Source organism: Trachinotus anak, unplaced genomic scaffold (assembly GCF_046630095.1).
Source record: "Trachinotus anak isolate AG129_WGS33_773 ecotype Australia unplaced genomic scaffold, CSIRO_AGI_Tana_v1 ptg000013l, whole genome shotgun sequence".
NCBI classification, from domain to species: domain Eukaryota; kingdom Metazoa; phylum Chordata; class Actinopteri; order Carangiformes; family Carangidae; genus Trachinotus; species Trachinotus anak.
Window position 1 is genome coordinate 28,769,214 of NW_027273864.1, and position 14,929 is coordinate 28,784,142.

Sequence of the window (14,929 nt, forward strand, 5' to 3'; positions counted from 1 at the left end):
TTTTTCCAGTCAAACAGCTTGATTCACTGCTTTACTCTGGTTTGTATCTTTGTAAACTGAATATTTCTGGGTTTTTATTTGATGGTTAGACCACACAAGACATATGAAGACATCACCTTAGACTCTGGGAAATAAAAAACATTGATAATGAAAAAAATAATTATTTAAATTCCTAATTCTGGTAGTTAAGGTTATGGTGAATCTCCTGAGAATGAATGTAAGCCAGTGTAATGTCCCTTAGGTGATAAAAACAAAAAAAGCCAATATAAAGGAACAGAGACTTAACTCACACATCCTGGATCAGATGTCAACATTGATCATTGTGTCATTTTTAGAAATGTTTTCATAATTTCCTTTAAAAGCTGTGAGTCAGAGCATCAACACTGACCCCTCACTTGACATGAAACACACCTAATATCTGGCTGACAATAGCTGCCCCTCTGACTCAGTTTCATTGTCTGTAAATGGGACAGTGGGTCGTGGACGCCCAGTGAAGACCAGAGACAACTGCTGCTCCAAGAACAGACTCAAGTGTCTCTACTGATGCAGGAAAACCAGCCTCGTTTCATCTGGACTGTGACTCACTGACTGTACATCAGAGTGATGGATGAAAGTGGAAGGGTGGATTCTTCTTCTTTCACACTGGTGAAGATTTTAAGAAGAGATTTAAAAGCATGACCAAGTGCTCAAATTTCTGAAAACCCGTCACACACCTTAAGACTATTAAAACCTACAAAGACAAGACACATAATCAAAAGGTAGACGAGGATTTTATGTAAAATTATTCCATGTTTCTGCACTGTTTTGTATTTTGTATCACTCTGTATGTGTCAAAGTCAAGAGTATTGATGGCAGAACTACGGAGGCCCTGGGAGCTCAATGCACTGCAGCTTCACCATAAAAATAGAGAAAACACAACTGAACTAACAAACATCTTCACCAGTTTGACAATACATGCACAGCATTAAGAAACAATACTGCAAAGTGAGAAACACAAATATAGAATGAAATATAAACCTGAACTGCAAATACTGAAAACAAACAAACAAACAAAAATGGATAAAATCCCAAATCCCATCACAGATATAAGAGAAGTCTCTTTGTCTGCAGCAGAAACACACAGTCCTCTGCTTCCAAATTAAAGTGTCTCCTTACACAGTTTTCTAATCTTGGTTCACTAAACCAAATCAATAACTGTTGATCTACCATGTGACCTGAGGGGCTCGGCAGATTTTAATTAGCCAGTGAAGAAGATCAATACCCACTGTGGTGGCAAACAGAAACCTCCACAGTCAATATGTTACATCTTTAAATGACAGCACCTTTAGCCTCTCAGTTTACCTGTAGTCGACTGATTGATTAGTAAAGCACATTAATCAATAATAATTGTTAGCTGCAGCCCTATTTACACCTTTTATACTCGCTACCTCTGTATTTTATTAATTTATTATTGTATATATTTTATATATTTTTTTCCCTCAGTATTTTAAACCATCATATGGAATATCTAATTTGATATTTTTTAGTTTTACAGGTCTGATAATTTCCTGTTTCCTAAGGAAAAATATTTCCCTATATATTAAGTATAAAATGAAATGACTCCAGTAAAATAGAAGTACCTCAATCTCTACTTATGTAAAGTACCGGAGTTAATGTATGCAGTTACTGTCCATCACTGCACATTGCTAGGAAATTATTTATTTATTATGAATCATATTAACCTTTCTTCTGATTTTATTCTTCTCCACTTCAGACAAAGATAGTGTCCAGGAATTAATATTTTTAAATAAAATATGAACCGCTGTCACAACCTTTGACCCCTAAATCAGATAAAGTGGTCTCCAGATTTTGGATTTTCAGTAAAAGCACAATGTGACTGTATGTGACTCACTGAGCCACAGGGAGTAACAGTAGAGAAACAATAGAGTGTAATTTATTCCTGGTTCAGTGTCTGCCAACGCTGGTTTGTAACAACATAAAACTCACGGTGTGTTTGGGTCTATTTGTCACACTGGAGTGTATTGAACAGGGTGGACATCCTGTGTTAGACTGAGCAGAGAGGGAAACGCCCGGGAAGGAACGGGCTGCTGGCAGAGGGCTAAAAACAGACAGGGGGTCCAACAAGAGGGCCGAGGCCCCCCGAGGGTCCGAATGTACAATAATCCACAGTCAGAGCTGAACAAAGCACAGGCACTCTGCCTTATGCTTTTCCTACATTTCAGAAGTTTGTTTTTTTCATTATTATTATTAAATATTATTTCATAAATCACAATTACTTTCCGGTATACAAATATTTATAATGCTGTAGCATGTAGCTGCCTGTTAGCTGCTTACCCTATTCAATCAATAAAATAAATAAACCTTGATTGGTTCAGTACTCTTTTCAGGTTAGTGCAATTTAAATGATTAATAGTTGACAAGCTGACAATAAAATGATAATAAAACTAATAAAAATATTGAAAGTGGCTATTTGTAAGTTTTGATTTTTGCTAACGTTAGCATTAACAGCTGTTTACTTATCAGTGTAGAAGAAGCGTTATGAGTTCAGCAGCAAACTTCCTTTACTTGCCAAGTGGTAGAAGGCAACGTCAATGTTAACTCTTATTTTGTTTCACATCTTTTCTTTTACTGAAGTTAGCATGCTAACCAGCTAGCCCCAGTCTGGTTGGACCACCTTACCACTTTCTGATACCGAGTCACTGCCATGTCCAGCCTGCCCTGAATCGCAGTGATAAACTCTGTCCACAGGCAGACGTGTAAATACCTGTGCTGAAAACCACCTGTGTGGTAGCTCCTCCTACAGTGGGTGTCTCCACCACCACAAGCTGACACACACACAGACTCAGACAGTGAAAAGAACAACACCAGCCCTGCCGTCGATAATCAACATGGATCTAAACATTACAACAGTTACTGATGTCCCCTGGGGGCCACTGGGCCACAGCCTCTGTTTAATTGTATGACTTCACATTTCTTGTTGGTGAGTCAATCAAACAGCCACAAAGAGATGCAACGTGACTATGAAGATTAAATAACGACAAAGGGACAACAAACTACCACAAATACAGTCTCATTCACATCTTGTGTTACTGACTGACACATACGTGGTGTTCGTTCTTCAGTCGTTTACTTTTTTACAATAAAGATCTTAATTTACCCTCATCCTTGTGTCATGTTCAAGGAGCCAGGTTACGACAAAAAGACAACAAAGTGACACAAAGTGACACAAAGGTCAAACAGCTACAAAGGCTGGAGGATGACTAAATAAAATAACTATAAAAAGAGAAAAATGTCCACTGTTGCATTGTTGGCTGTGTTTTTTGTCCCTTTCAGGATATCTTACTCCTTTGAGGGGAGTATTTTATGTCTGTGCTCAAGGACTCACTGTCTTATAATCTGTCCATGAGCATAACCTTCATGAAAGTTGCTGTATGTCCTAAACTCACAACTGTGTGTATATGTAACATAGTAAATCAAACAATGTTAAAGCTACTCTTCAGGTTTCATGTAAAAACATCCTGGACAGAAAGTCACATTTCACACTGTAGCCTGTTTAGACGACAACACGGAGAAACACAGCAGAACAACAGCACTTCCTGAGCAGCTGTACACTGTAGATCAGGAGACACAGGCCACACACAAAACTGCAGTACACAAGTTTTAGATCATGTTTAAAGGTGTGAACATACTGCGGCCAGAGGATCAGGATGTATTTAGCCTCGTCAAAATAAAAGGCAGCAGCTCTTAATGTCATTTAATGCCATTTCTCACAAAAGTCTGCAAACTAAAGTTGACACCACACACTGAGCCACAACACACAGTTAGTTTAGAGGAGCTGAACTTACGTTGATGTCCAGACTGCAGAGACTGAGGGAGTCTGCATCTCTGCTTGCCTGCTTCCTCTTCTTCTGCAACACACAAAACAGAGCAAACACTACGTTACAGGTAGATCGGGAGTTGCAGAAAACAATAAATGATGTTTTCAAATTCATTGTGAATCAAATGACTCAATTATAATGTGAAAGTTCAGTTTGTTTTAGCTCATTGCTACGACCAGATACACATATTTATTAATCTGCTAAATTCATTAAAATCTATTTATTTAATTAAAATTTCATAGGAACAAAAATGTCCAAAAGTCCAAGTTGACATCTTCAAATTCACTTTTTGTTCAACCATCAGTCTAATGCAGCTCAGTATCACAGAAGACACAGGAAGCCAGTAAATATTCACATTTGAAAAGATGGAGTCAGCTAATTTTTGGCATCTTTGCTTAAAAATTACTTAAGTGATTCATTGATTATCAAAGAAGTTGCTGATTAATTTTCTGTCAGTAGACTAATTCATTAACTGGCTAATCAGCTCCACTATATTCACAAAGTATATGAAGTATTAGCAGTGAAAGGAGAAAAATATTCTGGTTAAAAAATATTTCATATCTACATTTTGGGACCTTTTCATATTTCCACATCGTACAGCATTTTTTGATTTTGATTGTACTTTTTTTACAGTATTGTGTTGTATTGCAGTGGTGTCTGCAGGCCTCCTCTCCTGTATGACCCTGAGAAGTGAAACACAGGGCACAGAAGTCTGAACTCAGTGAGAAGAAAATTGTTAATTGGGTAAATCTAAATTGACTCCTTTTGCCCTCCTCAGTGAACTGGCTGTGATGATGATACGGTGAATATTAATTTTGCATTAAGTTATTACTACCAGGAAAATGTTCTTACACTATCAAAATAAAAGTACTTCTTTCAACGAAAAATGTACCCTGTGATATATAGATTCATATATTTATATATAAATTTGAATGTAGGTATAATGGAATATAAAGAAAACTATTTCCCTCTGAAATGCAGTGAAGTGTAAAGTAGCACAAAATAGCAATACTCAAGTAAAGTTGTATTTCAGTCCAGTACATGAGTAAATGTACTCAGTAACAATATGATCATGATGATTTGTTGGACACTTTAAACAAGGAAATGTTCCCACATTCATCACAGATTTTGTTTGCGCCAGATAACCTCTTTGAAACCATGGCAACCACTATTTATGTGGCGGGAAGCTGCGCAGGTGCAGCTACATGAGAATGAACAAAACAGTTCCCGCGCTGCCGTGACGACAACAACAGGAAGAAATCACACAAACACCTGATGAGGCAGGTCAATGAGGACAAACTGCTGTGAGGGGAGAGGAGAGGAGAGGAGAGGAGAGAGGAGAGAGGAGAGGAGAGGAGAGGAGAGGAGAGAGGAGAGGAGAGAGGAGAGGAGAGGAGAGGAGAGGAGAGGAGAGAGGAGAGGAGAGGAGAGGAGAGGAGAGAGGAGAGGAGAGGAGAGGAGAGGAGAGGAGAGGAGAGAGGGGAGGAGAGGAGAGGAGAGGAGAGAGGAGAGGAGAGAGGAGAGGAGAGGAGAGGAGAGGAGAGGAGAGGAGAGGAGAGAGGAGAGGAGAGAGGAGGAGAGGAGAGAGGAGAGAGGAGAGGAGAGAGGAGGAGAGGAGAGAGGAGAGGAGAGGAGAGAGGAGAGGAGAGGAGAGAGGAGAGGAGAGAGGAGAGGAGAGGAGAGGAGAGGAGAGGAGAGGAGAGGAGAGAGGAGAGGAGAGAGGAGGAGAGGAGAGAGGAGAGGAGAGGAGAGAGGAGAGGAGAGGAGAGGAGAGGAGAGGAGAGGAGAGGAGAGGAGAGAGGGGAGGAGAGGAGAGGAGAGGAGAGAGGAGAGGAGAGGTCACATAAGATAAGGAAGGGAGGAAAGTAGGAGGGAGAAGGGGAGGAAGGAGAGGAAAGGAACAAAGTAAGAAAGGATAGTTTCATTGAGATCTGAGGAGGACAGGAGAGGAAAAAGAGAGGATGAGGAAAAGATGGAAAAAAGAAGGAAGGAAGGGAGGAGAGAGGAAAGGTGAAGGAAGCAGGAGAGAAAAGGGATTAAGGAAGAGGTTCAAAGTGATGAAAGTAGGAAAGAAAGAGAGAAGATGAGGAAGATGAAAGGACTGAGGGAGAGAGGAGGAGGAAGAGGAGGAGGAGGAGAGGAGGAGGGGAGAGAGGAGGAGGAGAGGAGGAGAGGAGGAGGGGAGAGAGGAGGAGGAAGAGGAGGAGGAGGAGAGGAGGAGGAGGAGGAGGAGAGGAGGAGAGGAGGAGGAGGAGGAGGAGGAGAGGAGGAGGGGAGAGAAGAGGAGGAAGAGGAGGAGAGGAGGAGAGGAGGATGTGCGATCAGTGGAGCAGACTGTAACAATAGCAGGAAGTCTGCTGTTTGTTCAGTATTGTGTTGAGACTTTGTTGTTGTCCGGACGTTATATAACCTGGCAGACTTTACCTTTAACTCCATGCTGCTATGGAAACCAGAGAGGAGGAGGAGCTAGCTACTCCTCCTGCCCATATAAGGTCTGTCCTCTAAAAACACAGCTACCTATTCAACAAGCCAGATTGTTGCCCCCCCCCCCCCCCCGAAATAAAAAGGGAAGTATGCACTAAAATGATCCAATAACTTGGCTCAATAACTTAAAAACTGTTGATGTCCAAATAATTTGCACTTGGAAATAATGTTTTGTAGGAACCTTAACGTCGCCCATCTGCATCTTTTATCACACAGCAATTTTGCTTCAGACTGAAATATGTACAGAGATTCATGTTCTCAGAGGATGAATGCCACTACAATGGTTAGAGCACAAACTCCCCCTTTTTACATTTCACACTAACATTATGATTATTTATCAAAAATGAAAATACTCTTTTAAAACTTTCAAATGTGGATGTAAACTTTACTATACAAAATATCTGAATATTAATACAGTTTACCTTAAAAATTGATCAACAGTTTTTGTTGATTAAGTATATTTTTTAAATCAGTAGCATGATGTCCATGCAAACAGGTCAGTCACTCCTGCGCTCTCATTTATGGTTTTTGGAGGATTTTTGTGTTTGTTTTTGTTTGCATGTCAATCAGTGAATATTGGAAAGTGATCTGTATTGTGATGGGTGATGTCCCATTTGCTCTTGACCTCTTGACCTTTACATAGACTAGTTTACCTGTGTAGCTGACACATGACCAGCAGAGTCAGTGATCATCACAACAGCGTAATTACTGCAAGAGACATCCACTTTAAATAAAGTCTAACCCGGTAACCAGTGAACAGAAACTGCACAAAATCCACACACAGGACAGGAGAGTGACACAGGTGATGAATCTGAGTCTGTGCAGAACAGTTCAAATACTGCACAGGAAGCAAGGAACACATCGTGGAACAAGAAGAAGACGACCGGTCTGCAGAGTTTCTGTTCTCATCTATGCACATGTCATCAACCTGGAATAGACCTGATGCTCATCTCGTTGAAAGGAATTGTGGGAAACACTGGAAACTCAGACTCACCCGGTAGTAAACAAACAGACAGCAGCCCATCATCAGGACCAGATCTGCTTCTCGGACAGTTCAAGTGTTAGTTAACTCTCTCTGCAAACATCTGCTGCTCCTCTTCCTCCACGTCGCCCTGTTTTCACCCCAGAGTCACATTAGCTCTCCTTTCGTTTCTCCTCCTCAAGCGCAAGTCGACATCTGCAGTTACTTCTCCTCTTTTCTCCTCCTTTAGTTGCCTGATTTCTGAATCACCTCCTTCACAGTCACATTGCTATTCTCCTCTTTCTCCTTTCTTTTTATTTCCTTTTCTCTTCCTCCTCCACTTCGTCTCCTCCGGCGGCTCCTTCTCCTCCTCAGTCGGTCTTTGAAAAGCTCCTTTCTCTCCTCTTTTCTCACTTCTCCTCCTGTTTTCTACCTTCTTCTGTTCGCTGCCCTCCTCCCTTCTCCTCCTCCACCTCATCAGGCCACAGTCTGAGTGGATCTACAGACCCTCAGGAACAGGAACCCTTCACAATGTGTGTATGTGTGTGTGTGTGTGTGTGTGTATTTGTGTGTGTGTCCATTCAGTTCCCACTGGACAAACAGGAAGTGACGGTTGTCGGGGGAAACAGGCGTCTATAATTAGGAGCTCCAGGAGACACTGAGACACCAGCAGGACAGACGCTGACACACAAAGATCATAAATTCTGGTTTGTAAAAATCAAAAGTGATGAGTAGCCTGTGTCATTTCTCTACTGAGTCTTATTTCATAGTTTTGACTGGTTTTACTGGTTTTAGCTTCACTAGCAGCCTCAACGATGGTGACATGGGTCAGTTAGTCCAGACCCAGATATCTTTAACTGTACTGGTAAATACAGCACTGTGCAAAAGTTTTATTTATTTATTATTTATTAACTTCATACAAAGTGCAGTAAACAATAAAAGTCTAACCAGTAACTCAGTACACCTGCAGGTTCTCGGCAGGTTGGATGTTGCAGCACCTTGGATCTGGTCTGATCTGGTCTGTGTCAGTGTCTCTGTCTCTTCATGTGATAACAGACTGGTCAGGTCTCTGTGGGGGGGTCAGACCAACTGCTGCAGGACTCCTTGTTCTTCTTGTCTCTGAAAATAGTTCTGGCTCTGGATGTTTGGACTCATCGTTCTGCTGCAGGATGAAGCCACGACGAAATATCAAGCGCCTAAAACTTTTGCACATTAATGTTGATGAAATATTCCTACATTTAAATTTACATTGCATTCACATTCTACCAAAGAATTATTGCTTTTCTTCATAATAATGGTAGAATAACAAAAACACTGTGTATTATTTATGCACTGACCCTGTTAAAATCATTTTTAGTTTCCTTTCTAGACGCCTGAAACTTTCTGTTAATATTGTAGTTTGTTTGTTTGTTTGTTTGTATGTTTATTTCGATCTTTTTAAGAGAATATTAACTCTATAGAAAAATAGAGATTCAATTATTATTTTTTCACCCTAAAAAGCAGCTGTTTTCTCAGCCCTGAGTAGAGACTGCAGGTGTTCGGCAGGCGGTCCACCACTTTGGTTCAGACTGAGATATCTCAAAAATTATTAGATGGATTACTATGAAATTTTATGCAGATGGTTCATGGTTCTCAGAGGATGAATCACACAAACTGTGGTTTTTACAAGGAAAACTGATCAAATCAGATTCAGCTTTTTTTTTTCCTTTGGTGTGTAACATTAGAGCCATAAAGACTCTGAGGTGTTGAGGTGTGAGGAGGGAGGTTGTTCACCTCCATCTAATCCTTTACTATATTAAATGAAGTCCTATTGTTGTGCACTCAGTCGTAATGAAGCTCCACAGTCGTTATAATGCAGTGAATAAGTAGATTTGTTCTCACCCCTCGGAGGGACCAGCCGTCAGGAGAGAAGAGAGAAGGAGGAAGTTTTCTTCTGCAGCTTCGACCTGATGAAGGAGAGCAGAGAAGGGAGGAAGGAAGAAAACAAGGAAGGAAAAGGAGACAAATTAAGGGAAGGGAGAAGAAGAAAAGGTGGGAGGAAGGAGAGAATGAAAAGGACAGTAGTAGAGAAGAGAAGGAAAGAAGATTAGATTACCAACTTTCACTCTTCCTCAACTTTCATGAGCAACAAAACCACTAAATGTCACTGAACACAGACACATAAAGACATAAGTTTGATTTCTATTGAAATAAATAACATAAGAAGAAAGTTGTTTTGAAGAAATGCAGCTGAGGAAAGATTGAGAGACATCAGTGTGCACTTCATAAAAACGTTTTTCTACAACAAGAGCAAAGACGAGAAATCTCTTATGATGTTTATAATACTGTGATTTTCAAAGAATGTTCTTTCTTGGGATCTATAATCAGTGAGAAAGTCCGAAGATTAGATGAAAATGTATTTTCATTTTTCAAAGTTTATTGGATTTTTCATAATTTTGATTAATTTGTGGCTGATATGTGTCATATAATCCTCATATATGTTGGATGGATCAAAAGTTATTAGAGCTGCAGTGGATTAATCGATTAGAATAAATCAACAGTTTTTATAATCAATAAGTCTTTTAATCCCTTTTCAAGCAAAAATTCACTTTAACTTCTTAATTGTTATTTTTGCTGCTTTTTAGTCTTTTTGGATAGTAAACTGAATATATTTGGGGATTTTCTAATATTAATATATATATATATATATATATATATATATATATATATATCAGAATCAGAATCAGAATCAGAATCAGTTTTATTGCCAAGTATGTTTCCACATACAAGGAATTTGTCCTGGTGATTGGTGCAGTTGGAGGTTCTTGGAGGTTCTTGTAAGCAACAGGTTTACACAGTTTTAGTTTCAGCCTGTATGTGGGAATCAGGTGGACCATGACATGGTCAGAGTGGCCCAGTGCAGCCCGGGGGACGGCGTGATAAGCACCACTGATTGTGGTGTAACAGTGGTCCAGAGTGTTCCCCTCTCTGGTCGGGCAATTAACAAACTGTCTGTATTTGGGCAGTTCATGACTGAGGTCACCTTTGTTAAAGTCACCAAGGACAATAACTAAGGAGTCCGGGTTGGTCCGCTCCACACACAGTATCTGCTGTGGCCTGTGGTGGGATGTAAACACCGACCAGGATGAATGAGGTGAACTCACGGGGGGAGTAGAAGGGCCTGCAGTTTATGATGAAAGTCTCCAGGTCAGGAGAACAGTGCTGCAGGATCACTGTCACGTCTCTGCACCAGCCACTGTTTGCATAAAAGCAGATTCCTCCACCTTTGGTTTTGCCGGACAGCTCTGTGTCTGGATCCGCTCTGAAGAGCTGGAAGCCGGCCAGCTCCAGCGCAGAGTCCGGATCGATCCACACAGCCACGTCTCCGTGAAGCACAGGACGGAAGATGAAGAAAAGTCTCTGTTCTTCTGCACCAGCAGCTGAAGTTCATCCAGCTTGTTGGGCAGTGAACGCACCTTGGAGAGAAAGATACCTGGGAGAGGTGTGCGGAGTCCGCGCCGGCGGAGACGCGCATGCGCACCGGCGCGTTTTCCTCTCCTCCGGCGTTTCACTGCGAGAGCAACGGCCAGTGACCTCTGACCAAAATGTCCAATAATCCCACAGGTGAGTCGAGAAAGGTGGAAAAATCCTCTGGAGTTGTTTCTCTGATGTTAATGAGCTCTTCTCTGGTGAAAGAGCTCCGGAAACCAAAGCAGAAAACTGAATTTATAAAGAAAATAAGGTGAAAAAGTGCGCACCAACACACCGAGGCAGCGGCACCATGGCAACTGGATGTATATATATATATATATACTATATTATTATTACTATTTACTAGTTGTATGCCCATATAACATTGTATGCTTTTTGTATAAAGCACTCTGTGATCTCTGGTTTTCATAATTACATTATTATTATTATGATTATTATTAATTTATTTTTTCATTATTAAACTGGTGTGAAATCAATACAAGAGAAACAGTATCAGTGTCTTTTCCAGTCATCTGTGATTCTGTTTGACTGCTGAAGCTTCAGTGTGAACAGGAGGAACAACAACAACCTGTAACTCTGTCATCGCACATGAAGACAGACACGAACAGATCCAAACCACTGCTGTAAATCTAAGAGGAGGCAGATTTATAAACAGCCTGAAGCTGCACTCTTCTTCTGCATCTCTCCAGTGACCACACAGTGGTGCTTGTTGTTGTTGTTGTTGTTGTGTGTCAGCTGTTGCTGTGAGGTGTCACCACAGTGATCACACCATCTGCACTCTCATTTGGTTTCAGGCTGGACACCCTTCCGGACGCAGCCTGGGTTCATCAGGAAGAGATGCAGAGGAACCCCCCCCTCACTTTGGTGCCTGCATGTAAACAGAACTGTGGCTTGGGTTTGAGTGTGAACCGAGCTCCTCCCTGTGGCTTCTGTCTGTCAGCACATGTAAACCATAAAGAAGCTGAAGGATCTAAAGCAGGGGTCACTTGAGAAGTTGCCAGGGGCTTTGTGGAAAGATTAAAAGTAGCTCAACTGAAATGAAAAAAACATATATACATATATATATATATATATATATATATATACAGAACTCTGCAAAAGCCTTAGGCACTTCAGATGTTTAGATCCTTATCTATCCCTCAGCACCATCAGACCCAGATTCATTTTGCAGCAGGACAACGAGCCACGAGTCAAACAGAACTAACTTCAGAGACAAGAAGAACAAGGAGTCCTGCAGCAGATGATCTGGACCCACAGAGTCCTGATCTCAACATCATGGAGTCAGTCTGGGATCACATGAAGAGACAGAGACACTGAGACAGAATAAACCCTCAGAAGAACTGTGGCAGGTTCTGCAAGATACAGGGAGAACCAACCTGCCAAGAACCTGCAGGTGCACTGAGAACTGCTGCTGTTTTAAAGGCAAATGTGGGTCACAGCAAATACTGATCTGGTTCTGTTCACTGTCACTGCAACCATTAAATTACCAGCTATGAGTCACAGTAACTCCTGACCACCACGTGCTGCAGTTTACAGTGTGAGAACAAGTTACAAGTCAAACTGTAAAGACGTGATGGATCCACAGTCATAACATCCAGCTTCTCCCACATGAGGTGATAGAAGCATAAATGCAAACTCAAAGAAAAACAGAACACAGTCTAAAACATCAGCAGTGACAGGATCAGTGTGGATGAAATGGATATGATGACAGTATCGACCGTTATTAACTCTGCAGAGAATGAAGCAGACAGACAGGAAACACGAAGTCAGAGAGAGACAGAGAAAAACATCAGAGGTCACCAGCCTCACTCAGTCCCAACACACGAGTCCTGTTCTGTTTCCTGCCCTCTGTCACCTCACCTGAGAGAGGAAGCACACACACACACACACACACACCACACACACATACACACACACACAGACACACACACACACACACACAGACACACACACACACACCACACACACACACCACACACACACACACACACAGACACACACACACACACACACACCACACACACATACACACACACGCAGACACACACACGCAGACACACACACACACACACACACACCACACACACAGACACACACCACACACACACACACACAGACACACACACCACACACACAGACACACACACACACCACACACACACACACACACCACACACAGACACACACACACCACACACACACACACACCACACACACACCACACACACACACACCACACACACACACACACACACACACACAGACACACACACCACACACACAGACACACACACACACCACACACAGACACACACACACCACACACACCACACACACACACACACTCACACACCAAACAACCTCTGCAGTTCAACCTCCTCTGTTACTTCTTCGCTACAAGCTGCACAGTAACATGATCTGAGTCTCTGTGATTGGACGTTTATTACAGCAATGCCTCCTGGGACTCGTAGTCCCAGTACAGTTGTTCTGGACACAGTCTTGTTCCTTCTTTGTTTTTTTTTAATCATTGAAGCAGATTTTTTTCAGCTCACTGACTCATTGTGTTTAACGATGATTCAACCATCACAGGAACCTTTGACGCCTGGTGAACCACCACCCAGGTGACGTCACCTCCCACCACTGCCTCTACCAGGCTCTGAAGCACAAACCCTGCTGAACCCGGGGCCGGGGGCCTACGTGGGTCCCCTCTGAGTACTCCAGCTTCCTCCCGCAGTCCAAAGACATGAACATCAGGTTAACTGTTGACTCTAAATTGCCCGTAGGTGTGAATGTATGTGTTCCTGGTTGTTCGTCTCTATGTGTCAGCCCTGTGATAGACTGGCGACCTGTCCAGGGTGAACCCGCCCTCACCCAGTGTCAGCTGGGACTGGCTCCAGCCTCTGACCTGAGAAGATGATATAATATGACCCCAGATGCATCTTAATCAAACTGCATAATTTTTTGCAGCTGTGAGCAGCTCTTCCACTTTCTTTGGCTGTTGCATTGTGGGACAACATTGTGCAGCAGACTGACTGTTTTGAGTGCTCTGAATTTTGCTGCACTTTTTCTTTACAAACTAAAAACCTGCTCAGATGTGTGTGTATGTAATATGGGTTTGGAACACAGCTCATGGCTCCATGAAAACATTACACTTCCTCAGAAACATTTTCAGAACCATCAACTAAGTCTTAACATGTTCCATCAACATCACACCCTGAAACCCCGACAGTGAAATAGACGAATCACTTCTGCTGCTGTGTGATGACTTCAGCTGTTTAACTGCTGGAAACGATCAGATCAGACCATCAAACAGTCCATCAGTACTGACCTCTCTGAGCCCCTGGTCTGTGCAAGATTATTGGTAAAACTCATCTGTCACAATCACACTGAAACTTGTATTTGATTCACTTGTGGATCTGCAGGAGATGATGAAACTAAAAGAGGCAGAAATCAGTGTGTATCATATATGTTCTGTGATTTGGAGACATCTGTGAGTGCTCTGCATTTGTGATTAGAAATATTATATAATATATTGTGATTAGAAATAATAACAAATGTGTTTTCAAGCTCTGATGTCTGCTAAAGGAGGGTTACTAAGTACTGACTTAGTCAGGTGCCCAAACTTTTGCACATCCCACAATTACTGTTTCATTTTTCTATTTTTCAAGTTCATAAAATAAACAGTAACAGTGCATTAAGGGGGTTATAGGATAGATGCTGTATATCCTATAAAGATATAGGATTATATTCACTTCTTTTCACCTATAAAATCAACTAATTATGTAATTTTCCCAGAGGGGCCCAAACCTTTGCACACAACCGTCCATGTAATGAGCATAAACAGCCTCAGCTGCACCGTCTCTCCCACCTTGATGAAAGTGGGTTTGGGTGGAGCCGGGAAAACGGTGCAAGTGAGTGAGGAAAGTTACATAACATCTGTGTTAGCGTTGCTGCTGAACTTGCACTGGCAGGAAAACAGGGCCCAGCAGTAACAGCACTGCTTGTTTTCTGGTGATCGGCTGTGCGTGATTGTGCTGCATTGTTGAATCATTTGAGAACACAACACAACTACGTGTTCACAAACATGAAACCTACAAACAGAAACTTGTTCTGCATTTCAGTCCGTCCAAAGCTT

At 41.8% G+C, this 14,929-nt stretch overlaps 1 protein-coding gene across 3 annotated transcripts in view; it reads right to left on the reverse strand.

Moving 5' to 3' along the window:
* The window catches only part of arhgef3 (Rho guanine nucleotide exchange factor (GEF) 3), a 35,872-nt gene that overhangs the window by 15,480 nt on the left and 5,463 nt on the right, over nt 1–14,929 (reverse strand). For 2 of the 3 annotated variants that reach the window (XM_071495470.1, XM_071495473.1), the window contains exons 2-3: nt 9,205–9,269; nt 3,846–3,908 (exon numbers count right to left, since the gene is read on the reverse strand). In XM_071495470.1, the coding sequence (XP_071351571.1) occupies nt 3,846–3,908; nt 9,205–9,269 (128 nt within the window). Of the gene's footprint in view, nt 1–3,845; nt 3,909–7,356; nt 8,023–9,204; nt 9,270–14,929 lie in introns of those variants that run through there. The other variant, XM_071495471.1, reaches the window with a different exon arrangement.